Source organism: Manacus candei, unplaced genomic scaffold, assembly GCF_025592945.1.
Source record: "Manacus candei isolate 608988 ecotype Guabito, Panama unplaced genomic scaffold, ASM2559294v1 h1tg000056l, whole genome shotgun sequence".
NCBI classification, from domain to species: Eukaryota; Metazoa; Chordata; class Aves; order Passeriformes; family Pipridae; genus Manacus; species Manacus candei.
The window spans coordinates 3,204,656-3,230,199 of NW_026138104.1; the positions used below are offsets into that span (position 1 = coordinate 3,204,656).

General features: G+C 37.1%; 2 protein-coding genes across 10 annotated transcripts in view; one reads left to right on the forward strand and one right to left on the reverse strand.

Annotated features, from left to right (window-relative positions):
* Window positions 1-14: 14 nt before the first annotated feature.
* Window positions 15-23,260, forward strand: SLC25A40 (solute carrier family 25 member 40). 8 transcript variants are annotated; one of them, XM_051802582.1, is made up of 12 exons: window positions 15-202; window positions 739-865; window positions 1,150-1,271; window positions 3,358-3,417; window positions 4,574-4,680; window positions 6,402-6,469; window positions 8,010-8,134; window positions 9,399-9,572; window positions 12,885-12,994; window positions 13,302-13,383; window positions 15,446-15,526; window positions 21,134-23,260. In XM_051802582.1, exons 3-12 carry the CDS (start codon window positions 1,178-1,180, stop codon window positions 21,253-21,255), a joined length of 1,023 nt encoding a protein of 340 aa, XP_051658542.1. In that variant the 5' UTR covers window positions 15-202; window positions 739-865; window positions 1,150-1,177; the 3' UTR covers window positions 21,256-23,260. The 8 variants fall into 8 exon arrangements, with proteins under 8 accessions (XP_051658542.1, XP_051658540.1, XP_051658539.1 ...); XM_051802580.1 differs by having other exon boundaries at window positions 1,153-1,271; XM_051802579.1 differs by having other exon boundaries at window positions 1,168-1,271.
* Window positions 23,261-23,566: 306 nt separating this feature from the next.
* RUNDC3B (RUN domain containing 3B) overlaps window positions 23,567-25,544 on the reverse strand; it is a 48,154-nt gene continuing 46,176 nt past the window's right edge. For both annotated transcript variants that reach the window (XM_051802573.1, XM_051802574.1), the window contains one exon: window positions 23,567-24,888. In XM_051802573.1, the coding sequence (XP_051658533.1) occupies window positions 24,743-24,888 (146 nt within the window). In that variant the 3' untranslated portion in view covers window positions 23,567-24,742. The remainder of the gene's footprint in view (window positions 24,889-25,544) is intronic.

The following is a 25,544-nucleotide window of genomic DNA, read 5'->3' on the forward strand; positions in this document are numbered from 1 at the left end:
GGGCGGAGCGAGGGGAGGGAGGAAGGAGGGAAGGGAGGGAAGAGAGAGAAGGAGGCCCTGGGGCGGGAGGCCCTGGGACAGGAGGTTGGCGGCCGTGGGTGGGGAGGCGGGGCAGGAGCACCAGCCTCCTTCGGTCCTCCCCTCACCTGAGGGACCGCGTTGGGATCGCGGAGAGCACGGCCCGGGCGCTGCTCATAAACGGGTATGTATGTGCGCTGCTCTGGGCAGTGGTCTTCTAAGTTAAAAATACATTAAGAAAGCCAGTTTCTTCCTCGCCGATACCCCTCGTTAACAGTTGCTAGCACCTGAGAGACAAGTCTTGTTTTATGCAGCTTCAGCTTTCTTATCTTTCACTTGAAACTTGATGAAAACAACATGACATAATGTTTCTGTAGAGCAGATAAAAAGCTTAGATCAGTGACAGCTAATAAAGCTAGGGCTGCACTTACACATAACGTGCATTTTGAAAGATATGTCTTTACTTGGGGATTTTGTATGGTGAAATATTTTTATTTTTATTCTTTTCTGCCCTGACTAGTTGCAGATATTGTATGTTCCTAAATTGTTGTGGTCATGCCTTTGCAGCCGTACAGCAGGATTTAAGGAATTAGTATTTGATCGTAGCATTAATACTAGTTAGTCACTGTTTCTTACATGAGTAGCTTGCCAGAGTATAGTCACCACCAGCAGGCTGTGAGTGCTGGATCAACCAGGAGACCTTTCTGGCTTTTCTCACAGGAGTGACGGGAGCAAGAGGAGGGCTGGATGAATTATTCTGCAGTGCTACAGTTTATGGGCCGCAGGCTGGGAATTTATCTCTGTGTGGATTATTTACATGTTCCTAAACACTTTGTTGCAGCAAAAGGTAATACGTGTTAAAGATTTAATGTGTTTTACAAAAACATATGAATGTTGGAATTTATGTAAGAACAATTTAAAAAATTTACTGTCTTTAGAGAATTTACTTACAAAACATGGCTTAAATCTCTAATCTCAAAAATTCCGGAGATGCTTTTATACAAGGAGAAAACTAATATTGCTGCTTATACATAGCACATTAATGAAAATTTAAAATATTTTTTCCCTTGATTTTTTTTTTTTTCTGCAAGTTTTGAGCATAGTCTTGCAATATGTTTTTCTGTTCCTTAGCAGGTTTTTCTTCTCCAGGGATAAAGCCATGGCTGAAATGAGTGATAGCAACTTAGAAAAACCAACCATTATTCAGCAAGCAATGTCCTCTTGTTGTGGAGCTATAATTACTTCATTACTTGGTAAGGCAAACTATCAAGCTTGCCACAGGGAGAATCTTTACAAGTGATTACTCTTCTGTTTGACTCATCATGATGTCTGCATATATATTTCCACTAATATGTTCAGCAGGGATGTTTTTGGATAGTTCTCTTTTTTGAGTGTTTTAAAAAATGTGATTAGTTGAAATCTTTTCTGTCTCTAATAATTTTTAACCATTTCTGAAACTAAGAATAATATTTATTAACTTTTAATTTCTCTTTCTTTTTTGCTCTTGGTATAGTTATTAATTGCTTTCTGTCTAGAAGAAACAAAATTATCAATAAAAATAATTTTCATGTTTCCTGCTGCTTAAAAATATATATTAAATAAAAGTCTACTTTACAATACAAGACACAAATCCTGCAAGGCTGGCTCCTGTGAGATGTCCCCTGCGTGTTACCACTTAAGTAGTAAGAATTTGTGCTGCTGTGATGTCTTACACTGTCAAAACCTTTTATTGTAGGGTTTGGTTTGGTTTTGTTTTTTTCTCTAAACATTGCTTTCAATAATAGCTTTTTATTACTCTTTTAAACTTCTGGATAGCTGGTGGAATTAATTCTCTGCTTCATGTTCAGTCATCTCACTGAGGACCTCCTTCCCCATGCAAACCTAAGGAGTCATTGGTTGGTTAGATTCAGCACTTCCTGTCTCTTGAAATTCCCCAAGCTAAGTAGCTCATACTTTGTATTCCCGTTAGTTTTAGTCTGAAGATAGCCTTTGGTTCTGACTTTTAATGTGGATTAAGCTGCAGAGAAACGTGCTATTTTCTAAGCACGATTCCCACCCCCGCCCACCAATTTCCAAATGTTTACAAAATAGTATCTTACCGGGAACCTGTCAAATTCATAGTCTTTTTGTTCCATCTTTATACCACGTGTCCTGTGACGTTAGGTAAAGCACCAAGCAAAGCTACATCAGACTTGTGGTATTCCCAAGATGGATTTCAGTTGTGGGTACATACACACAATTCTAGTACAGTGTAAGCTGCTGGTATTCAAGAGAGATGTAGGAAAGGTATAGGAGACCTACTCCTTTCTGAAGTGCCTCCTGGAGACGAGCGAAAGTATATGTGAGTGGGTAAAATGCTACTGGATAAATTTTAAGCAACTTAATTGAACTGCAGCAGTAACATTGAGATACTGACATTTAGATACTGAAATATGAGCCAAGTATTCACTACCTGTTAGTGAACTGAGAGGCATCAGTGGAGAGCTGAGGTGTAACTCCATTGCCTGTGCACAGGAATGTTTCAGTGAGACACATGCTGGTGTGTTTGACTTAGACTTTAGCTGCCACTTGGTAAGTAAGGTTGTAGGTCCTGTGTCATTTCTGTCAACTGAGTAGGTATTTTGGATGCCTTAGAGACTCAGATGGCACTAGCTGCTTGTATGTAGGCAAATGAATTGAGGCCTTGGTCAATATAATAAGAGTGTGGTCCAGCTGCCCAGCCACTGTGGAGTTCAGCAGGTCTAGGCCTGTAAAAATTGTAAGGGCTGGAGTGGAAGCAATGAAATTTTCACTGAACCTTCATTTACTTATCAACAGCCTCAGTCTTCTAGATATTGTCTACATGGGAAAAAAAAAGAAAAGTACATCATGAGTTTAACATTTTTCTTTTGAATGTTGCTGTTTATTGAGAAGGAATAAACACATGAAGAATGCTGTGCTATTTTACATGCTGGAGTCCAAACTCTGATCTCATATGCCTTGTGGTATTCTACTTATAAAAGTTTAGCAGCAGAGCATAATATAGTAAGTTTTAGCAATTTCACACAAGGTGACACAAGGGTTTTTAGATGAGCTGTGTGTTTCTCTAAAGTTTGATGCCTGAACAACTGTTAGTACATTAGAAAAGATATGTTTGGTTGCTTGCAAACCATACAGGATTTGTAGTTCTTTGCCTCTGTCTGATAACATCTCCTTTTCCTCTGCCTGATTACATTGTAAAACTGGTCTCTTCTTTTCCTCTGGCAAAAAAAAAGGTAGAAGTTAATGATAAGGCATCTGTACACTTCTGCATTTTCAAGCCGTGCAGGGTGTTTCTAAATTACTTCTGTTTCATTTTAGTATCTCCTCTTGATGTTATCAAAACTCGGCTGCAAGCCCAAAGCAATCCATTCCCTAAAGGTAAACAATATGTAGTGTATTGGGGGACACAGGTTGCTTTTTGCTGGTGTATTTAGCAGATAGTTGTCATAATGCTTTGCTCAGGTGCAGAATGCTTGCATTTGTTTCACAACAGTGAGTTTGTTTCTTCAGTATGAGTGGGGAAAAAAGCAACACATATACTGAAATTGCTAAAGAAAGAATGTACCAGTGAACAGTGGAGAAAAAGATCCCATCAATACCTACCATTTTAAACAGGCTTTTTTTCCCCTGTCTTTCTTAATATTTTCATTATGGCAGAAGGTACAACTAATACTGAGTTGAGTTAAAAAATAAAAAGCTATTAATAAATAAGTAAATATTATATCAGAGGGCTTATGTGGTCAGGATGCTATATCAAAGTTTATCTTCTCCAAAATCTAGAGATTTTTGAAATACAGAAGTCACTTGCCACTTGGGTTTTCAATACATGAAGACATTGTGCTCTCAAAAATGTGTTATTGGTCCCTACTATTTACTTGTATGCGATAAATGAAATTTAAAAGAAAAGAAGATGACTAGTGTTGCATGTTGAATGTTGAGGTGAATATTTGCAGTCACACTTGCTGTAAAGTAGGAAAAATACTTGTACCTTCTATCCTGATTTTTAGTAAATTCTAAAGCCAGAAATCTGAAAATGTGAGGCTCAAAGTATGTTTTTGTAATGACAATAATATTTTTTCAAACAGTTTCAGAGTACATGTGGCAGAAGAAATAAAAAACAAGTAGAGAGGATGATCTAGTATAAATACAGTCTAGCCTAAGATATAATACTTCAATTTGTAATGTGGATGCTTAGGCTACTTAATAAAAATTCTGAAGTCTGAAATACATTCACAGTTAGATACAATAGCGGTATTTGGGTCTTGTGCTGCTTTTAGCCTTCAGCAGATGGTAGTGTAACATAAACATGTGTCCTGGAGCCTTATGAAGGCAGTTGCATTTAGTCTGGCACTCTGGGGGTACATTTGTTCCCTTTTTCCTTTTACCTAATTTGTCATTACTGACCGAGATTATTTTGCTCCTCTGTGGCTAATCAGAGATAGATCTGTATTGCCATTATATCCAATTTGAAATTGCTGCTGTGTAAGAATGATCTTATAAGCATTAACTCTATTCTTATACACCATTTTATTAGGAAAATGTTTTGTATACTCCAGTGGCCTTATGGATCATATATGTGTTTGTGAAAATGGGAACAGCAAAGCCTGGTATAAAAAACCTGGGAATTTCAAGGGGACGTTGGTAAGAACATTTTACATATATATAAAACTGTACATTTTTAAGTAGCATACTGTAAAATTATTGGGGTTTTTTTGGGGTTCTTCTGGAAACTGTTATTATTCCAGAGGGTCTTTATGTGGCTACACTGTGTAATTTATATGGTGATTAGTGATACCTTCTACTTTCTATAATAAAATATGTATTCCTTCCGTAAGATGAACAAGGATGCACAGCTTTCCTCACGGATTACTGGCTCTGATTTTATTTTCCCCACTTGAGCTGTATTGCCAATAGTTGCTGATTGCAGATAATGATTTTCTGTTACCTGCTCAGTCTTCTGTGTCCCAGTATGCTCCTGAGCTGAAGTAACAATGCAGATAGTGTTTTAAAGTTAAATTCATGTGTCAAGTTCTCTATCTATTGAAATTTGTAGGACTGCCATGTTCCCAGACACTCGAAACCGACTTGCTGTCAGACACTGTCCTGCTGGTTCATTAATCAAGATTTTGTATGGCTCTGCCATTAAATTAAACCTGTGATCAAGGATTTTTCAGAATTAAATTTCTGAAAATGAGATGTTAATGCAAAAGGGGTCTTCAGGAGTTCTACAGTGGTTTTTTTTTTAAATTAATAACTTCACAAGTGTAATTTTTTTTTCAATTAGCTTTACTATATAATTTTAGAAAGTCAGTTTTTTATTTGACATGAATTTATGCCCGTTTTTGCTGTAACAAGGTGATTCTTAAAGAGGAATGACTATAGTATCTTTGATCTCTTTCTTTATTAAAATGAGTCCCCTCTTTTATCTATACCTTCCTGTTTTGTAAATTTGTTGAAGCTGGATTATAAGCATATTAACTAACTAGTGTAGAAGTTGGGGTTTTTTTGTCCAACCACATTACGACCTTTTAGGGATTCTTTCAAAGCTCCATTTTCACTAGTCAGGTTTGTTTTAATAAATCATGTCTTTGTTTTCCCCATTCAATTTTTTACCTCAGTGAACTAGTCCATCAGGGCTATCTCCTGTAAAGATATTTGCCCTTTTCTTCATAGAAGTCCTTTTTGTGGTCTGTCAGACTCTCTGTCTTGAGGCCCTGTGATAACATCTGGTCTTAAGCATATTCTAATCCATCAAATCTCAACCTTTTCCCCCAAAAGTCTAAGAAAGTTAGGTATCCTAATATTAGAGAGTTTGTCTTTTTAATGGTACTTTCAGGTCACCTGGGAATATATTGTACAGCTGTAATAATAGCTGCAAGCTTCCAAGTATAGGGTATAATGTGTATACATTGCATATATGTTGTCACATTTTCGTCAGAGAAAGCAAGTATTGAAAAGTCATTAAGAATTAATTGCTATTTCATGCCTAGAATCTTTGTTATGTATTGGAAAAATATTTTAGTCAATTATTTTGGGGAAGTTTCCACAAGTTGCTGCAATGCCATATTAGTTCTGAAAGTAACTTCTTCACAGGGCATTCAGTCATGGATAAACACTTATTACTTTGGTCTTTTAAAGATGGAAGAAAATTCTTAATTTCAATCACACAAATTATTCCGTTCAACTCAGTGGAACTACTTGTGTGGTTAAATATGATAGCTAGTGTAAGCTATCTTACAATGATAAGCCACTTTAGAAACATATTTTTAAAGATATTAATTGTGTGTTCTGCCAGCTGAAATATATTACTGACTACAAACGTTTGTAGCTAAATATTTCCTTTTGCCTGGTTACACTTTTAGGATGCATTTGTGAAAATTATTCGAATAGAGGGAATTAAGTCACTGTGGAGTGGGCTTCCTCCAACATTGTAAGTTGAATGTTTTGGTAACATGAGTTATTGTTGAAAAAACTACTTAATTATTTAGATAACTTATGTATATTTCTAAGTTATTTTAAAAATTCAGTCAATTCTGAAGTTACAGAGCAATCAGTTCAATCAGAAACATCTAGGGACAGTATAATTTTTGCCAGATCTCCAGAGTTTTCTGATATATTCTCAGTAGTTAAGCCGGAACATTAGAATTCTCATTGTGCCTTTTACAGGTGGTATCTTTACCATAACAGTTCCTTTGGTGGATGGAAGGCGATCACTAAAGAATGACAGTTTTTGACAAAAACATACTGTTCTATCTTGTTACTAATGACTTTCCATCAGCAGCACATCTGTTTCCAGATGCTCTGGTGTTGTACCTCGCTACCCTCATTTAATTCTTGTAGCCATCATCTTTATTTCAAAGAACTTTGTTGGGTTTTTTATCCTATCTGACTTTGTAGTGGAAAACAGATAATCCATTTTCTCTCTACATATTATTCATATTAACCTGGTACAGATAGAAATTAAGACCTCTATAATTATGTCTTCTTCCATAAACCAAGCAAGTAATCAAATCTAAGATGTATGTTAAAGTTGTATCTTGCAAGACATGAAGTGCGGCCCAGAAGAAAAGCAGTGGTCCACATGTTTTTGATTTGCAGACAGTGCTCAGTGTATAGACACAAGAAAGAAAAGGATGGTGGAGCTCAGCCTAGTTATTTATCCTGCAGTATGTGGCAATTTAAAAATATAAACCTTTAGGACCTGACTGAACTATTTAAATCAATACAGTTTTTTATTCAACATGTGTTCTGTACTCCAGCAGAAAACTAGCCTCTTGATTGGAGAAATGTACACAGTTTTTAAGAGATTTAAACTATGGCTTGTTAGTTTTCCAAGCATGACAGTCCTCATTGTTTTTTGGTAATGGTGGTGCATGCTACATTGGTACAGACATAACACAAAAATGTAATTGCCATTTTATAGTAAGATGTGGTGCTTTATCTCTACACTGAATGATTATTAGATCTAGCTGTTGCTGTTATTCTCTGTACTGTGCTGGAATGGAAATAGCTTGTATTTAAGAATACCACATTGTCTCTCAAGTAGTGAGAATCAGAACTGTTGATTAAGACAAAAAAAATAATCTCCAATTGTTAAATAAATAAAAATTTAATGTTAGTAGTACTTCAGTAATGTTTTGTTTGGTTTCTTTATATTCAGATCTTTCACTTCCATTTCTTTATCAAAATAGTTCTGAAGCTGATGTGAAATAAATTTTGGGTAAGATAATCCACCATCATTTTACTTATAGTTTCCCCTAATGAAATGAAAACCTGGGAAATCTGTGAATTGAAACTCTGAACTGGAGGCAGTGAATCAAAGCCATGGGATTTATGCTTTTTCTTCATCCATAACACACAGCTGGAGATTTAACTTTTTTTTTAATATATGTAAAATATCCATACAAGACAGTTGCCTTTATTCTTCTGCTTTCCTGGTATTAATTTAAATTATGTCTCTTGTATTTTAGAATAATGGCACTTCCTAATGCAATGATCTATTTTACCCTCTATGACCAACTGCGTGAAGCTTTGAAATACAGACTGAAAAAGGGTGATGAATACATTCCAGTTCTCGCAGGTTCCTTAAGCAGATGTAAGTTGTCACCTGTTTAAAGAGAAAATTGAAATACAATACCTGTATGCTGTTTTCTTGGGTTTGTTTAGTTGATTTTTATTTGAAGTAAATTTTCCGTCGCTTTAAATGAGGGATAGGAAGGAATACTGTAATTACCCAGTATTTCTTGGGCAACAAAACTCTGTAGCTTGGATTAGTGTGATTTGGTTTTGCTGTTACACTTTTACTACATTTGTAATTTGTTCAAAATTTTAGGTTTATATTTCTAGACTTCTACCAAGTACAGTTTAATTTAAGTCTGTTCTGTCATGAATCTAGCAATAAACATCATTATTTTCTATAATGGCAGCTACACAGGTATTTACAGGAAAAAGAAAATTGGACTTCTTTTAGAGTTGGACTGTTTTTACTGCTGTATGATGTGAAGTGGACTGAATGTGCTTTTATATTTTCTTACTAGACTTTTCCTCATCTATTTTTGTAGAAGTAACACAAGTCATATATTTTAGGGCTTTCTTAGAAGAGTCTGATGATGTAGTTCCATATTCTACTTGTGACAACCCTGGGACACTGGAAGACTGGTTGAAAAAGAATGGCTATTCTGTGGTGGTGTGGCAAATTGCTCTTATTAGGCTGTTCCAGATTTTAAATTCACATGTTAAACCTTATCCTAACAACAGAAGAAAAGTTCTTGGATCTAGTAAAATTGTTAAGGTCCATTACATGTGTGATGGGAGCTTGTTATTGAGTCATGACTCACTGACCATTGTGCAAGCTGAAAGAGTCACTTTATTGGATACAGATGGCCTGCTAATTATTCTTGAGAGTTTAAAATAAGAATGGCAAGGGTGCTTAAAATCAATAAAAGCTTAATCTCTAACGACTATTTTTGTTCTCAACACAAAAAAAACCTTAAACCCCAAGCTCACGTTCTTCAAATTACATTTTGAAATGCCAATTACTGAAAATTAATGTTTATAAGTACTTGAAATTTTCAGCCTATTTATGCATTTAATCTGAAAATGAGGATTCTTAACATGTTACATTGATTACAATAGGCCAGTATTGAAAAAAACCCTAAACCGGGCAGTGTAGGTTCTGCGAATAGATGTGATGCTCTTATCTGGAAAGGAAACTTATTTTGAGAAGGAAAACGGAAAAGGGAAAATTGGGAGAGTTGAAAAGAATCAAATATATAAAGTGAGGTGAGATGTGACTTTAATGTTCAGGAAACATGACTCTTAAATGCTGATTTGAAAAAAAGCATTTTCCTCCTTCGCAGTCAGTTCTCTCACTGTGGTGAGTCCCCTGGAGCTGATCAGAACTAGGATGCAGCACCGCAAGTTGTCCTACAAGCAGCTGTATCTGTGTGTCAGCACTCAAGTGGCTGCAGATGGGTGGTTTTCATTGTGGAGAGGCTGGAGTTCCACTGTTCTGAGAGATATACCTTTCTCAGGTATGGTTTATTTTCCATGCAGGGTTTTTGTCATGGCAGAAGATATGTTTATGCGTAACTATTTTAGTCTGTTTCTGTGCTTTTATGTAATTTTAATGGTTAGCTTTGGGAATGACTGAGATTGATTTGTTTTGTTTTGAGTGCTTTTATTTATAAATTTGCTGAGGACATGATTTTTTCCCCCATTTTGAACCTGATAGGGTTCATTGTTACATTCCCTTTCTCTGTACTTAGTCTGTTACTTCTCATCTGTAGCTTACACAATGACTGTTTTGAAGACTTTGAGTAGGAAATTTTCTTTGTAATAGGTATAGTGGCTATTTTCTTATAAACATCGTTTATGTAAGTGTTCTGTTACTTAATTTTAAAAACATGTACAAAGAGTGACACTGTAGTGTCTTCAGGATTTTTTTGAATAAAGATTAATTAGTTTCTATAGCTGCTCCAAAAATCATGAAGGTAGAGCACCACTCATTAGCAAAGCTCCAAAGCTGGAAGCCTAGAAGAAAAACAGTCTGATTCAGAGCATAACTAGTCCTAGGGCTCTCCTTAAGACAGAGGGGACAAATGTTACAGGGGAGACTGATAATGGACCTGTTAATGCCAATGTTTACCCTGTCTCTTTGAGGCCCGCTTTTGTCAGAGCACTTGTGGATCAGACGTCAGTCGTCCTTGAAGCTGTTTCTGTCATTTGGATAGTACCAGGAATAACACCTTTGAACACCTTATGTTGCCCCAGAAAAATTCTTCTAACCTGTTTTTGAAGTCAGAGAACCTTTGAAATATTTGACCTGCTGTCTTTGTTCTCCTACTTCAGTCTTAAGATAGTTTGACATTTAATTTAATTTGTGTTTCCAAGCAATCTAGTGGACCAGTCATTAGTGTGGACTGTTACGGGATTTGAGCACATTTGGATGTGTACCTGGAGTAAATTTTAAATTGGTTGTAAACCAAACCAAGACATGATAAGTGTGGCATGATTATGATATTTAGTTAAAAATTGCAATTAAGTGAGTAAACGGAGTTATTTAAGCTGTATTCTTTTCAGAATGTATAATACTCTTGTGTTCTTTCACTTAGCTACTGGGAGGTGATTGAAAATCATGATTGGAATGTATTTCCTGTTTCAGGATCCAGTTCTTTGATAGGACTTAATTTAGCCTTCTCTGATAGGGAAGGCTTCCTTACCTACAACAGCATGGTTTCACTAAGGCTAAAGATAACTGTCAGAATTCAGAGAACCTTTTGTCCAAAGTGCTTCCTGTTCAATATTTATTTTTTAATTTACTTATTTTTCTTCTCTGCCAAACTCAACTTTCTCTTAGGCTGTTCTGCTAAGACTTGTAAGGGAACTCTCAAATTCTTCATCTAATCCCTGTTGTCTGACTTCAAGTAGAAACTCTTGTTCTCTTACTGATTTTTGTCTGTAACAGTGTGGTTGCAGCTTCCTTCCCTCTGCTGCTTTTAACAGAGGGGGAAGATCAGAGCACTGTGAGGGAGTGCACAAGGAAGAGAGCACTAAGGTGATGTGTGTGTTCTTTTCAGGCCTTTTCAGATTCTTGCGTCCATGCCTGCTGTTCCTCCACTGATCCAAAACATGCTCATCTGTTTTAACTCAGTATCCACACTGCTCTGGCATTCACTTCACAGTCAGTGGGTGCTTGTCTGTCCCCAGTACTTCATAGGTGTCATGGGATGCTGAAAAGGTAGAGGCACAAGTTAACATACAGCTACTGCCTTATAGCTACTGCCTTATAGCTTGAGAACTATTGTTAAAGAGCCAAAAGTGAGCAGGCAAGTAGATGCATGAGTAAAGGACAATGTATTTTAAAAAAATTAAATGCCACAAAACTCTGATTTTATAAAGGTAAGGGTGTTTATTGCTGCCTAATATCTCTTTCAAATGTGTTTTCTGATAATTTTTTCTTATAAATACTCTTTGTCTGTTATGATGAGCTTCCTTAGTGCATTTAATCTTAGTTCTTAAGTTTGAATGATGTCCCCACAGCATTGCAGTCTCTCGTATTCTTACAGTACAGTTTACAGCTTTTCTGCAGGTAGCTCAAGTTAGCTATCTCAAGAATTAAAATCAGTGTAACAATTTGTATTGAAAAAGCCATTCCTCTGTGAAAACAGTCGAGCAGTACAACGTCTTAAGCAGCACAGAGTAATTAGAATCCCACTGTGTTCGAGCCAAGTGTTCATATGCTTCAAGCATGTTCCTTGGGATGCTAGCTAGACTGAATAAAACTTGAGCTGTGAATCTTTATAAACACAAGAACTGAGTTAACAATAATACTTGAGTCATTCTTTAAGTAGTGTGGCAGACAATGTAAATATAAAAGATATTCAGGGAAATGAGTCCTGTAGGTGCTTAAGCAAAGTTTTGGATTTAGATAATGTATATTAAATTAGGGGTTTGTACATTTCAGTAGTAGGTTTTCCTCAAACCCTGAAAATGCCTTCTGAGATACTACCTACTTTTGCTTTTGCGAAATGATTGAGACCAGGCACATGTTCTGGCAGTCTTCGTGGCAAGAAAATACTTTTTTCTGCTGGCACAGCCTTCAGAACTCAGTGCTGACCAAGGCACAGTTACCTTTCAGGATGTGCAGCCATCATTTGAAGTATTTACTTGACCAGCTGCCATAAGGAATTACTCTATAATTGAGCCTGGTAGCATATAGCTTGGAGTTTTAACTAGAAAGCAGAAAGAGTGCAGTTTAGTTCAGCAGACAGTCAAAGAAACAGATGTTGTTCCTAAAAGTTGTTTGCCAGACTTGTCTTTGACAGTCTTCACAAAGGCATTCTCCTCTTAGTTATTCCAAGGAGCAAAATTGTACTTTTTGGTTCTCTTAGAGTTAAATTTTACACTCTGTCCCTCAGAAAAGTATGAAGCACTCCTGAGCAACCTTTCATTTTGCATGACACGCATTTTTATAGAATTAGTGAGATCGATGAAAATGTGAATATGCCTGAAAACATAGTGAATAATAAGCCTACACTTTAATTTATGTTAAATTGAATGTGAGTTTTATAGTGCTTGGTTTAGATTGTATTAAGATAGGGGTTACTTGAGGGAAGGACAAAATGATTAGGCTAATTTGTATTATATTAAATTTGGGATATGGAGATAACGGCAACAGGGCAATCTGTCCATGGGTTAGCACAGAGGACACTTATTATGTTTTCAGCTCTTGTTTCTTTTGGCTTCTGTTGCCACAGTAGAATTCTTACATCTGTACTTGAAAGGATTTCTGTATTTTACATAAAAATCTCTTGTAATGCAAGTTTATTTTTTTGTAATCATAGCAATGTACTGGTATAATTATGAACGTTTCAAGAAGATGATGTGCAAGCAAGTTGGTGCACATGAACCAACATTTCTTATTGCTTTTACTTCAGGAGCAGCATCTGGCTCTGTAAGTATATAATTTCTAGTACTACTCTTTATTATTATCACTAATAAACTATTTAAAAGAGGTATGATTTTAGGTGATTCTCTCAGAAATTTATGTTTTGGGGCATGTGTACTTTAAACACACGTGGCCTGGCATTCAAGCTGATTAGATAAATCTGAATAAATTACAGTGTTCTGACATACAAGACTTAATACTATCATGTGCTTGGAATATGGATCTAGTTTTCAATTGTGTGCACTCTAATTTAAAAATTTAAATTTAATTTTGTTTGTGCACTAACTTTAAAATTGTTTTCTTTTCCTGATAGATTGCAACTGTCATAACTCAGCCATTTGACGTAGTGAAAACACATAGACAGACTGCACTTTGGGAGAGTGAGACCTTAGAAAGTAAGTCACTGGTAAGAATAAAAAAACCTACAAGGTTTGGGAAAATTAGTGTTTCTGAAAACTTAATGTTTGGGTATATAGACTTTTGGTAGGAATTTTAAGGTTTTGTCTCTTCTCTGAAGTTTACCTAAAAATTCTATCACTCAGACCTTTTCTCTTCTCCAAATTGTAATATCCCATGAGATACTTTTTATCTCCTAGGACAATACAATATTTCATTAATGGCTTGGAAAAAGGAAAAGGTGTGAGTTCAGTACAATTGAGCTTGAAAAGATAGTATACAATTGAAACAAATAAATTCAAAACTATTACATTTAGGCAGACCAATTGCAAATTTAAGATGTCCCTGCTTATTGCAGGGAGGTTGGACTAGATGACCTTTAAAGGTCCCTTCCAACTCAATCATAATTCTATGATTGAAGTAAGTTATATTTAAATAGGCAAAAAATTAACTTCCTATAAAACATTCAGGTGAACAGTGATCTATTGAAAAAGACTTTAAAATAACATGATAAAATATTTGCACATTCACTACCACTTGCTCTTCATAACAATATTCTTTTGATAAATATTAAGGTAGATAAAGAAAGCACTGTTCTCAGGTTGTGTATTTTTTACCTTCTTTTCATGTTCTTTCAAAAGAATTATTTTTGAGGGCATATTAGTGAATGTCCTAACATCTTTAAAAGATGAAAGGGGAAGTTTATGTTTTGTTCTTTCAGTAGAGCACTGCTGTGCTTTATGCAAATTCGAGTTGTATATAAAAACTTTTTTTTCCACTGCTTGGGACCTGGACCAGTGAGGGACTTCCATTAACTTAAACAAATGTTAGATCACGACTTTAAGATTACAGACCATTAAAAAGGCTGAGTACCTGAACAGTTTCTGCTTAGAAACTAAGTGCTCACTTTTTGGCATGAGGTTTCATTCTCTCAGGTAAATTATTTTCTTCTAGTGTAATTCTTGAAAAAACACATCAGTGTTCCATTGCAGAACAGAAAAATATCAAAAAAGCTTTAATTACCAATAGTTATTGTGATTCAGTCTTTTTCTTGTGCTGATGAATGTAAGAATTCATTGCTAACATCACTTTGAAACACGTGTGGCTGCCATATATTTATTAGGTTGATATTAACCAGATTAATATCCGTTCAAAATTTCATTATGGTTATCTTTAATTTGTACCAGTTGAATTCTTTCCAAATCCAGTTACTGTTAGAGTTGGACACTGACTATGCATCTACATATCGTCTCTCCGTGGCTGCAAAAATATTTTGCAGTTTCTAAATGCTGTGGGATGTTCCTGATGAATGTATTCTATGACACTGCTTTAACTTTCATCTAGAAAAAAGATTTCTTGGCCACTTTCATATGTCAAATCAAAGAAAGCAGTACATAAAATAGCACAGAAAATTTCCTTTGTTTAAAATAATTGCATATGTCTGGAATGCAGATTGCTTCTGGATGCTGCTGCTGTTAGGTTGCTTGTGGTACGGGATTTAGCTCTATAAGGGACTTCAATCCACATCTCTTAGAGCTATACTTCCTTAAATATAAATCTAGGGGAGATCTGATTTTTGTAAACTTAGATGTAATGTGTAGTGTCCTAGCTTAACTATTATATTCAGTCTTATGATTCATTTTTATGATAACAATTCTCAAAACTTACTTTTGGATTCAGTTTACCAGAAAAGCAAGTTCTTATTTAAAAGTCTGAATTGTGATGATCTTTTAGCTGCATGTGTAAGGTGTCATGGAGAGGGAATGGCTCATTTGAAAGGTAGTTGACTTTTTTCACTGGATTTGTATTCTGGTAAGGAATATTGTATCTGTTCATATATCTTACTCCAGGTGTTTCTACAAGCTTTTCCATCTCATGCTGTTTTAACTTGTGTATTTGCATACTGTATGGATTTAACATACTGTGTAAATAAAATGGATAAATAACAGAAAAGGAACTAAACCTAATAATTACATCTATGAGTCTCTCTGATTTCAAAAAATATTCTTGCCTGGCAATGTATGGATTCCTTGATTCACTGTTGTCTTGTACTATATTAAGTTCCACAGAGGGACTCTCCATCAACCTGGGCGGTTATGAGGAAAGTTGTCGCTAGCAATGGGATTACTGGATTATTTGCTGGTAAATCTTTTCATATCTCTAAAAAAAAAATTGGAATAGAGAGTTTTTTAATCATTACCAAGTGATTACAGATGTTAACATGCATAAATTGTATATTTCCATGTAATATTTCCACCTCTGTGAACACTGTCAGTTATGGAATAGTTTGTATATATAAAGCAACAGACATGCATATATCCAGAGAGAATTTTGGTAGTCTTTTAACAAGTTACTAAGATATAGCTGTTTGAGATGGATACAATTTATCTTAAAAGCAGAGGGGCTGGGTTTGACAAGTATGTCTGTATTGGCAATGAAAAATGGTGCTAAAAGATTCAGTTCAGAAAATGTTTTTTTTCAAATGTAAAAAAATTACTGATTTCTTAAGCTTTTATTGATTTCTTAAGTTTTTCAGAAAGAATTGGTGCAAAGAAAAATTAATAGTTTGTAGGTTTGCAACCAACAGGATAGAGGTTTTTCTGAGAAAGTTTCTTATATGCAGTTTTTAGTCCTGTGCTAAAAATCTTAAAGCAGACATTACTATTGCGGCATCTATATTTAGGAATAGCCATCCTAACTTTTGTTCTTTATCTCATACTAATTTCTGTACTCCACCTTTTTGGTTCTTTCTGTCTCAGAAACAGAGTTTAAGCTTTTTTGTCTCCCTTCTTAGTCTTTGAAGAAGATGCATTATTGAGAACCCAAAAAGTCTGAAAATGGAATAGGTATTTTGAAGAATTTACAGAATAAAATACTGTTATGGGCTTGTGAAATACTAGGCTCAGGATAGATTCCATCTATCTTAAATAATTCTATGATACTGTCCTGTGATGCATTCAGCTGAAGTCCAACTTCAACACAGTTTTTTACAGAGGACTGGAAGATTTGACAATTATATTAGTATTTGTTTGCTAGATGGGAGTAATTACGTTGAATATTGTATAATATTTCAGACATTCAGGGTCATGCAACAACCATTCTCCAAGAATTTTTTCCTTTGGATTTTCTGGCAAACTAGAAACATTATGTAGGATATTTGTTAAATTTTTATGTTTAAACAGAGGGAGAAATGCAATCTTGACGTATATTGAGTTAATGATAATAATTAATGAGTTAATAGTTTTTAAATTTTCCTTGTATTTTCTCTCATCTCTACTTCTATGAGTGCACCCCTCTTACATGACTTTCTTATTCTCACTGAACCTATCAAGGTTCTGCACAGTTCACTTTGTAGCTGGTACTGTTTCAGTTCCTCTGAGCCATTCAGTAAGATATGATGAAGTCACTGTGAACACCCCATTTAGCTGTGTAATTCCTTGATTTATTTTATTTTTCTTCTTGCAGTGACTGTCTTAAAGACTGTCTTTTAGTAGTTTTGATAGCTGTGGCAAAGATCATTTTTTAGCCCTGGACTATGTGCTGATCAGCATAGATATATCCCTGACCATCCTGAGGACCCCTGGTGGTCTAGTAGTTGGGATGTGGCGCTCTCACCGCCACGGCCCGGGTTCGATTCCCGGTCAGGGAACCCCTCCGGGCAGATGGAGCCCTGTAAGGCCATCCATCTAAGAGAAGGTCACTCTAAACAAACCTATGTCCTGAGGACCTCACTGCCACTGTCCGAGCTCGCTCAGCCCCGGCAGATGAACCTCAGGATTAAAGGGTGGGCTCAGTTCAGCGCACACTGTGTCTCACCTAAAAAATCCACTGCGCAGGCTCGAAGGGTAATGACCTTTCCCAAATCTTCGTTCGTGAAGACTGGCCATGATGATGATGATGATGATCCCTGACCATCCTAAGATATCTTTGCCATTTAAACCCTGCATATTTAAAGAACAGAAAATAAACTCTCAGGAATACTTTCTGATGTCTTTTTCGAATCCTGGCAGCTGTGAGCACTGCCTAATGACCTAATTCTTGGTACTAACTCAAAACCTCTTTGTTGTCTCTGAGAGGTCCAGCATAGAATATTATTCCTCCTTCTTTTCAAATTATGGCTCAATTGTATCAGGACTTCCTGTCATCAAGGAGTGATCATGGAGATTCCTGAGACCTCACGAGGCTTAGGAGTCTTTTCCATTGAATAACCAAGTTGCCCTGGCCAGAAAGGAGGGTCTTTGAGAGTTGACAAATGTGATATGAAAGACGAGAAAAGTGACATTCAGCATTGGAGCAGAAGTCCCCCATTGTTACCTCATCCTCAAAATGAGGATTTCTTTTAATTCTTAACATCTTTCAGGGAATGTTGCACTTCTGGAATGACCAGAAGGGTCTGACTCCTCTCTGAGGTAATTGCCAGTCATTTTGGTAATTCGCAATGGATTTAGCCAGATCACTGAATATTCTCTTGGAGAATGTAATGGAATAATTTTTTACAGATCTGTAGATATTTGGCAGCAGCTGTCAAGGATCCTGCTAGATTTCTGTCAAAGGTTTCTACTTGGTGTGCTCTGTCAGAAAGAAAAGATTTGGTTTCCCGGAAGCTGGAGTTCTTGCATTCTCATCCATTGTGTCCTAAGTAGCCATAGAAGGCAACTTGTCTTTCTAGTTGCCAATATGGTAATTAAAACAGAAGATATTGTGATAGGTTAAGTATACACTGTTCTCTCCACCCTAATTTCCTCTCTGCAGCTACCAGATACTTTTTGTGGTATATGCATAGAAATTTCTCCAAAACTAAACTGAATGTCTCTCTTCCCTGGGCGACCTTTGGGGTGCACTGCTGTGGGTTCAATTAGTGCTAGGAGCAGCCTGCAAGGTGGAGCTGGAAGAAGCATTGCTATCCTAATGGGAAGGTCTTCTTGGCTGTAAAGCTTAGCATCCCTCAGGAATTCAGGTTTTAGAAAATTTGCCTTTCTATAAGAACATTATTGAAATAAAAAAATTATCAAGTCTTCACTGCTTAAAGATTACTGTACAATCTTTAGATTATTCTATATTGTATCTACTGTCCCTCAAGAAATACAGTATTGTAGCTCTGTACCAAAGCTGAGCCTTAGACCAACTTCTGTGTAGAGCAGTAACACACTCAGACTACAGCTGTTAATGTCTCTTACATGGAGCTACAACGTTACTGTAACAAATGCTACAGGACTGGTGCCACAGCTCAGGGGCTCAGGAGCTTCAGACCATGGGACTCACACTGAGAAACCCTGTCTCCTGGGGGCTGGTGGGGTCCGTCTGTCAGAGAAGGAGAAGAGCATCTTTAGCCATAGGCTTGCCCAGCTGGTGAGGAGGGCTTTAAATTAAAAGGGGAGGGGAACCTCAATCCGTCCCACTCTCACCAATGTGATGCCAGTACCCACAAGAGAAGTCCAGAGCCTGGAGAGGGATCACAGGTCAGCAGGTGAGCACCTGATGACTGGAATGTTGAAATGGAAGGATATAGACTCTTCAGGAAGAACAGGCAGGGGAGATGAGGAGAGGGTGTCACTCTCTGTATCAATGACCAGCTGAAGTGTATGGAGCTCTGCTTGAGGATGGACCAAGAGCTTGTGGGTCAGGATTAAAGGGAGAGCAGAGACAGGTGACGTTATAGTGGGGGTCTGCTACAGACTGCCCAACCAGGAAGACTGAGCAGCCTTGTACTCACAAACCCTGTCCACATGGAGGTCTCACCCTAATATTTGCTGGAGGAACAACACAGCAAGGTGTAAGCAGTCCAGGAGATTCCTGGAATGTGTTGATGAAAATGTCCTCTAAGTGATGGAGAGGTGCTATGCTGGACCTTGTTCTCACCAACAAGGAGGGGCTGGTGGGGAATGGGAATCTCAAGGGCAGCTTTGGCTGCAGTGACTGTGTAATGGTGGAGTTTAAGATCCTTGGGGCAATGAGAAGGCTGCACAGCAAGCTCACTACCTGGAACTTCAGAAGAGCAGACTTTTCCCTCCAGGGCTTTGCGCCATCATACTCTACCAAGCAGATCCCTGGAGAGGCCAGAGAGGCCCAAGAGATCCGGTTTATATTCTAGAATCACCTCCTCCAGGCTCAGGAATGATGTATCCCAACAAAGAGGAAGTGAGACAAAAACTCCAGGAGGCCTGTATAGAGGAACAAGGAACTCCTGGACAAAATCAGACACAAAAAGCAAGCCTATAGAGGGTGGAAACAAGGACAGGTAACCTGTCATAGAGAAACTGTCCAAGCAGCCAGGGATCAGCTTGGGAAAGAAAGCTAAAGCTCTAATAGAATAAGTCTGGCCAGGAATGTCAAGGGCAACAGGATCTGCATATTTTAGAGCACAGATGCCAGCAGAATGCAAGACACCACAAAGTATCAGTATTATTAGCCAACGTGGGTGGAATTTAGTTAGTAGATTAGGATACCTACATGTAGGTCTTGACACGTGAGTAGCAGAGTTTAGAGATGTTCTCTTGATCAGCCAGTAGTTTAGTTCAGTTGTCCACACACAGCTTAGGTGACCAGGGGCAGACTGCCTGGCCTCTTTCTGCTGTTCCTGAGCAAATCAAGTTTTCCACCCATGTCTCATCTGCACTAGCTCCCCACAGATGTCCTTCTGTTTCAAGTGGAAGTAAATGGCTTGCTGTGTGTGGACAAGTGGATTCAGCCTTATTTTCCTATCTGTAGGTAAACTTAATCACTTTCTAAACTCCATTGACAAGATCACAGTTGACTGTAATGAGACACATTTGACACTTAGATTCTATCATTATACATTTGAACAGGATTCTTCCATTTTAGTAGAGGTGTTATAGGTTTTAAGAGATAGTGGCAAGGGAACCAGGTTTTTTACTTAAGAATTGGCTTGAAGGGCTGAGCCATAAACCTCTATACCAGAGGGTACAGCCCAGCATGGTACTTGAGCCCTTTCCTCCCTGACTTTATACATGTCAGGATTGGGGGCTTCATGAACTTCTTTTTTCACACCTGAGAGGTCATAAGCCTCTGCCTGTCCCACATGAGCTTGCACTGGTACTTAGGGGTGGGCACAGCCTGCCCTTGGGCCACCTCTTCTCTGCTGGAGCACAGGAGCCCTCCAGGTCCAGGTATTCCACCTGCATGGAGAGTCAGAAGGGGCAGAGATACAACAGTTTCAAGGCAGGCAGGCCCCACAGGATGGCATAGCTGAGCACATAAGGTTATTACTCTGGCAGTACCTACAGCCAGTAAATTTAATATTTTGAGGAACATGGACACATACAATCCGAGTTCTACACTGATATACTGTGGTATCAATGTATTGTGACCAATAAATTGTACTACAGCACTTGGTCTGAAAACAAATGATAGTGAATACCTTCCTTTCTCTTCTGGGCAGGTATTATTCCACGGCTATGTAAAGTTGCTCCTGCTTGTGCCATAATGATCAGCACATACGAATATGGAAAATCTTTCTTTTCTCACTTAAATGAAAAAATGAATCAACGTCCTTAGTTCTCCTTCATCCGATTGTATGAAGTCAAAGTATATGGTGAAAGTTGTGCCAAATTTTAATCTGTGAAGATGTTTTCTAGAATTCACAGTGAATTTCTACCATTACATTTGGTAACTAAATACAACTTCATTTTTAACTGTTTCATGGAGGATAAATTAACTTTTTTTATTAAGACTAAGAAAATACACATCACCCTTAAACTACCATTGAAGATTCTGTGACTTCTCTTGCAGCTAAAGAGGAAAAAGAAAGGAAGGAGGAGAAAAAAAAGAATTTAAGCCTGGACAGAGCAATGAAGAATAACGACTGCCACCGTGTTAAATTTTTAGTCTGGATATTTAAAATTAATGTTTAAAAATGTTTTGGGCTTCCAGTTGTATGATATATTTATTTCTCAATATGGAGATTGATACAGAATGAATTCGATAAATGCTTATTTATTCTTGCTGCTTGATACTTGTTTCATTCTGGGCATGTTTGTTGTTTGCAGCTCTATATTTTGTGTAAGTGCACATTATAAAACAGCTTCTTTTCTTGTTTATTTTAAATGAAAAATTCCCTATGTCAAAGTGGAGAAAATACTCATGGTCATTTGAAACCAAGAGAGCTTAGTGACTACAGTGATAGGGACTGCAGTGGCTTTTGTTTAAGGTAATACTCTTAAAAAATTAAAGCACATCCAGGCATTGAAGACAACGGCATGTACAGGTGCTCTGGAGAAACACTCCCTCACATGTTTTTGGGAGGTGCAAGCTGTCACTGCCATAACACTCCTGGGCAGGGCCAAGCCATACACAGTTTTTATGGGATCACCTGTCTTGGAAGGCCAGATGTGCTGGCACAGACAGGTGTTTCCATGCCTCTTTGACTCAGCCATGCATCTCTCTGAAGGGAAGAGCATATTTAGTTTGCTGCTGTCGATGCAGCCACTGTCTGCACAGTGTGCTGCACACTCGTGCTATGAGCAGCTGCAGCTCCTCACTTGCCCATAGGTACTTCAGTTACTGAACCAGAGGTTCCTCTGTATGATTTTTTTTAAATTATTTTTTAACTACCTTCACTCTACCTCCCTTTTTCCATGCATTTTCAATGAAGGGGTTGAGTTTTACTTTTTTGAGTATTTTAACAAAAAAATGTGCTGATGCAAAAGCAACTCAGTATTCAGGTCATTAAGACACTGACAGACATTCAGGTGTGCTTTACCCAAGAAATGGACTTCAGTCCTATCCTACTATGAAGAAGGTACCCCAGCATGTGTTCTGTCTTGGTGAAAATTCATCACATGCTGAAAAATGCTGCAGTTGTAAAGACATTAGGTACCATGTTACAGCATACGGTGCAGGCAAGAGGTGCTGCCAGAGGAGATACTAAACACTGTTCTCCCACTGTGACTTTTGAACATAAATTGACAAAATAAGGCCTAAGAGATAAGAATAACAACAGATTTTGGATGACACTGAATGACTTCCAGTAACAAAACCAGACTTTCCCCATTTTGCAAGAAAAGAATTTGCTATAAGCTCACTAATACTGTAATTTACTGAATGGTCTTATTTTATCTTGCGTGATTAAAACAAAGACAAAAATTTGTAACTTGTGATGATACAAAATGTTTAATTTACATGCAACATTTATGGAACGTCAAGGCAACAAAACATACAGTTTTGGCATTTTAATTTTTTTTAAATGATTAATGTTTAGAACTGAGAAAGACACACATAACTGATTTCCCATGCACAAAACCCAGAAACTCAGTGGTGTCTGACCACATAAAAGACTTCAGTTGAATGACACATGAATTTCACACTACTAGCTCCAAGAAAAGAGCCATCAGTGAACATGACTGAAGATCATGATTATAGCCCCCTCCAAAATACTGATGTAATGTGAGAAGTGTTTAACAGCAAACAAGACCCATTAAATCACTGTACCCTGATGTAGAATGTTAACTTGTGGAATCCGGATTCCCTCATTTTATTTATAGTAAAAATGCATCTCTAGTTTACAAATTTATATTTAATAATGTTACTCAACTGCCATGAAAGAACAGGTGCTTAATGTGATAGCAAAAAAAAGTTACACGAAGTAGTGGGCATTCTGACAGTGTATGACAGGATTTAACTGTCAGTTTATTACAGAGAAATTAACTGGGTGGGCACACAAGGGCTTTAAAGAAAAGATCTGGTAGACTTTGCTAAAATGCTCTAAAATTCTGCATTAAAACAGCATCAGTAGTTGTGTACCCTGCCATGGATGCAGTGACCTCTAGCAGCATGGACTAGAGAGTTGAGGATATGTATTTTGAACCTCCTCCAGCTAAATCCAACAGTGCCATAAGTTCCAGAGATGCATAGCCTATACTTACAAAGGCTACATTCCCTGTAGTTTCAGTAAAGGTAAGAATGAATCCTGTTTCTTTCAAGCCCATCCTATGATGACCAGTTTTTAGTAGTAGTGCCAAGATACCATCACAAGAGGCAAATCAACTAAAACTCTACAGAATGTAGTGACATACTGTAAACACCTAAGAGTAAGCAATAATTAAAAATCTGTCCTGTATTGCAGCTACTCATGTAAACAATTTATGAAACTTCTTTGGCACAAAAAAGCATTTTCCCTAGCACTTATAAATACAACATACTTACATGCATTTAACTTTTGTTTAAAAAGTTACTAATCATAGTGTTAAGCATTACCTTGATTAGCAAAGTTCATAGATAAGATCATATCTTACAAAGAATTAAGAATATAGTTTGCAATTCAAAAATTTAGTTGCAAACTTTGAAACTGTAGGGTGATTTGGAAAGTTAGTTACAATTAAAAAATGTCTCCTTTTTCTTTTTTCCTATCAATAATTTAAATCAATGGCAAGTAATTTGAGAAAACGGACTTGAGAAGTTCTGCTGTATTATCTTACCAAGAAAAATACCTATTGCACTCCTACAGGGATGAGAAAAGTCTTTAACATGGAAATACAACCATTACTTTGTTTTTGTTTCCCCTTTTTCACTCTCCTTGGGATCTTGCCAAAAAACACAGAATTCAAACTTCCCAAGGTGCTAACCCCACTATCCTTAGTCTCTATCTTTCCAGCAAGAAATTTCTCATATAATGTAAGATTATCTGTAACTCGGGTCACTCAAAAGCATTTAGTGAGTTTCCTCACCATTTGAAAATTGTTAAGTATGCTTGATTTATATGATCAAGTTACATTTGTTATTCACATGCAACTTCAAGAGTTTGCAAGAGTGTTTCAGTGTGATTCTTCAGTGCCATGATACTAACAGGAATGCAAAACCTAACACTGAGTCAACTTGAGAAAAGCTGTTGATAGGTTAAATATGCTGTTTGAGGTCCTACACAACATACACAGATGAAAAGCTGGAATTTTAGGTAAATATTTATTTGCCTATAAAGACTGGCATTAAGGATTCCCCGTCTATTCTGCAAGAGTTGATAGATATTTAAAGCACTGCAGAAAAGTACAGTGGCTAGAGCAGGGCCAGGCCAGTGCAAGGAGAAACAAAGCTGATGGCAATTTAGTAGGGGACTGTTTTCCAACTTTCATTTTAAAAATCATTCATAAGCATCGGATTATACATTCTGTACCTGACAAAGAGCTTTAAATAAATCCAGATTAAAATAGAAAATCTGAAAAGTCCTCTGGGGGAAAAAAAGGTGAATGAAAATGGACAGAATTTGTAAATTACACAGGTAACCAGGAAAAGAAAAAATAAAGCAGCTTATTTTTTAACTCAGAACTAGCAGTCTTCATTGCAAGTCATTTAATGGAACATAAACCAAATGCATACAACACAAAGCTCTTCCTTCTTATGTGTATCTCAAGATGGTGTTAAACCTGGACTTGTCATCTCTGTTGTGGGACTTGCAAGGTATTCACTTGATTTCAGACTTGTGAGAGACTTGTAGCTTGCTACTGATGTAAGAGAACCACAAAGACCAAGCAAAGATGGAGTGTCTTCCTTCCCTGTTAAGAAAAACAAGAATTAAGCTAATAATTTTTACAGCACAAGATAACAGAAAAAAAAGAAATAACAGAAAAAAAAGAAATAACAGAAAAGGCAGTTTCATCTACACTATTATGAGTTACATACTACTGCTTCAGCACAGGCATGCTTCATAAATGCCATTGGGAAGACACGTAATATATGCCACACCTTCCCTGTGCAGGTGGTACAGAGATCCCTACCTGTGGTTGGGCTGTAGTCAGTCTCCTGCAGAGGCAGATCCAAAGGCTCCACTGACTACACAGTGAACTGAAGTTACTAATTCCAGCACCAGTTCATTGTATATAAATTGTTCACTGTATATAAATGGAAGGCAATTGTATATAAAGTCCATTGTGTATAAATGGAAGTGACATTACTAATACAATGTCAGCACCAAAGATCTAACTTTAAATCCCACAGAAAGGAGTAGAATTAACTGGATCAGGATCTATTTCTATCAAAACAAGCATGTTTTGTTTTTTAAACCTTGGTAATTTGAAATGCATTAGGCTCCAACCACTGGAAAACGCCACACAGTGCAGGAGTAGCAGTGCAAACATCTGCCCTGTCATCCAAATACAGCTGACAGCTAACATGAAACATACCCATATGAAACTGCACTGGACAATTTCTC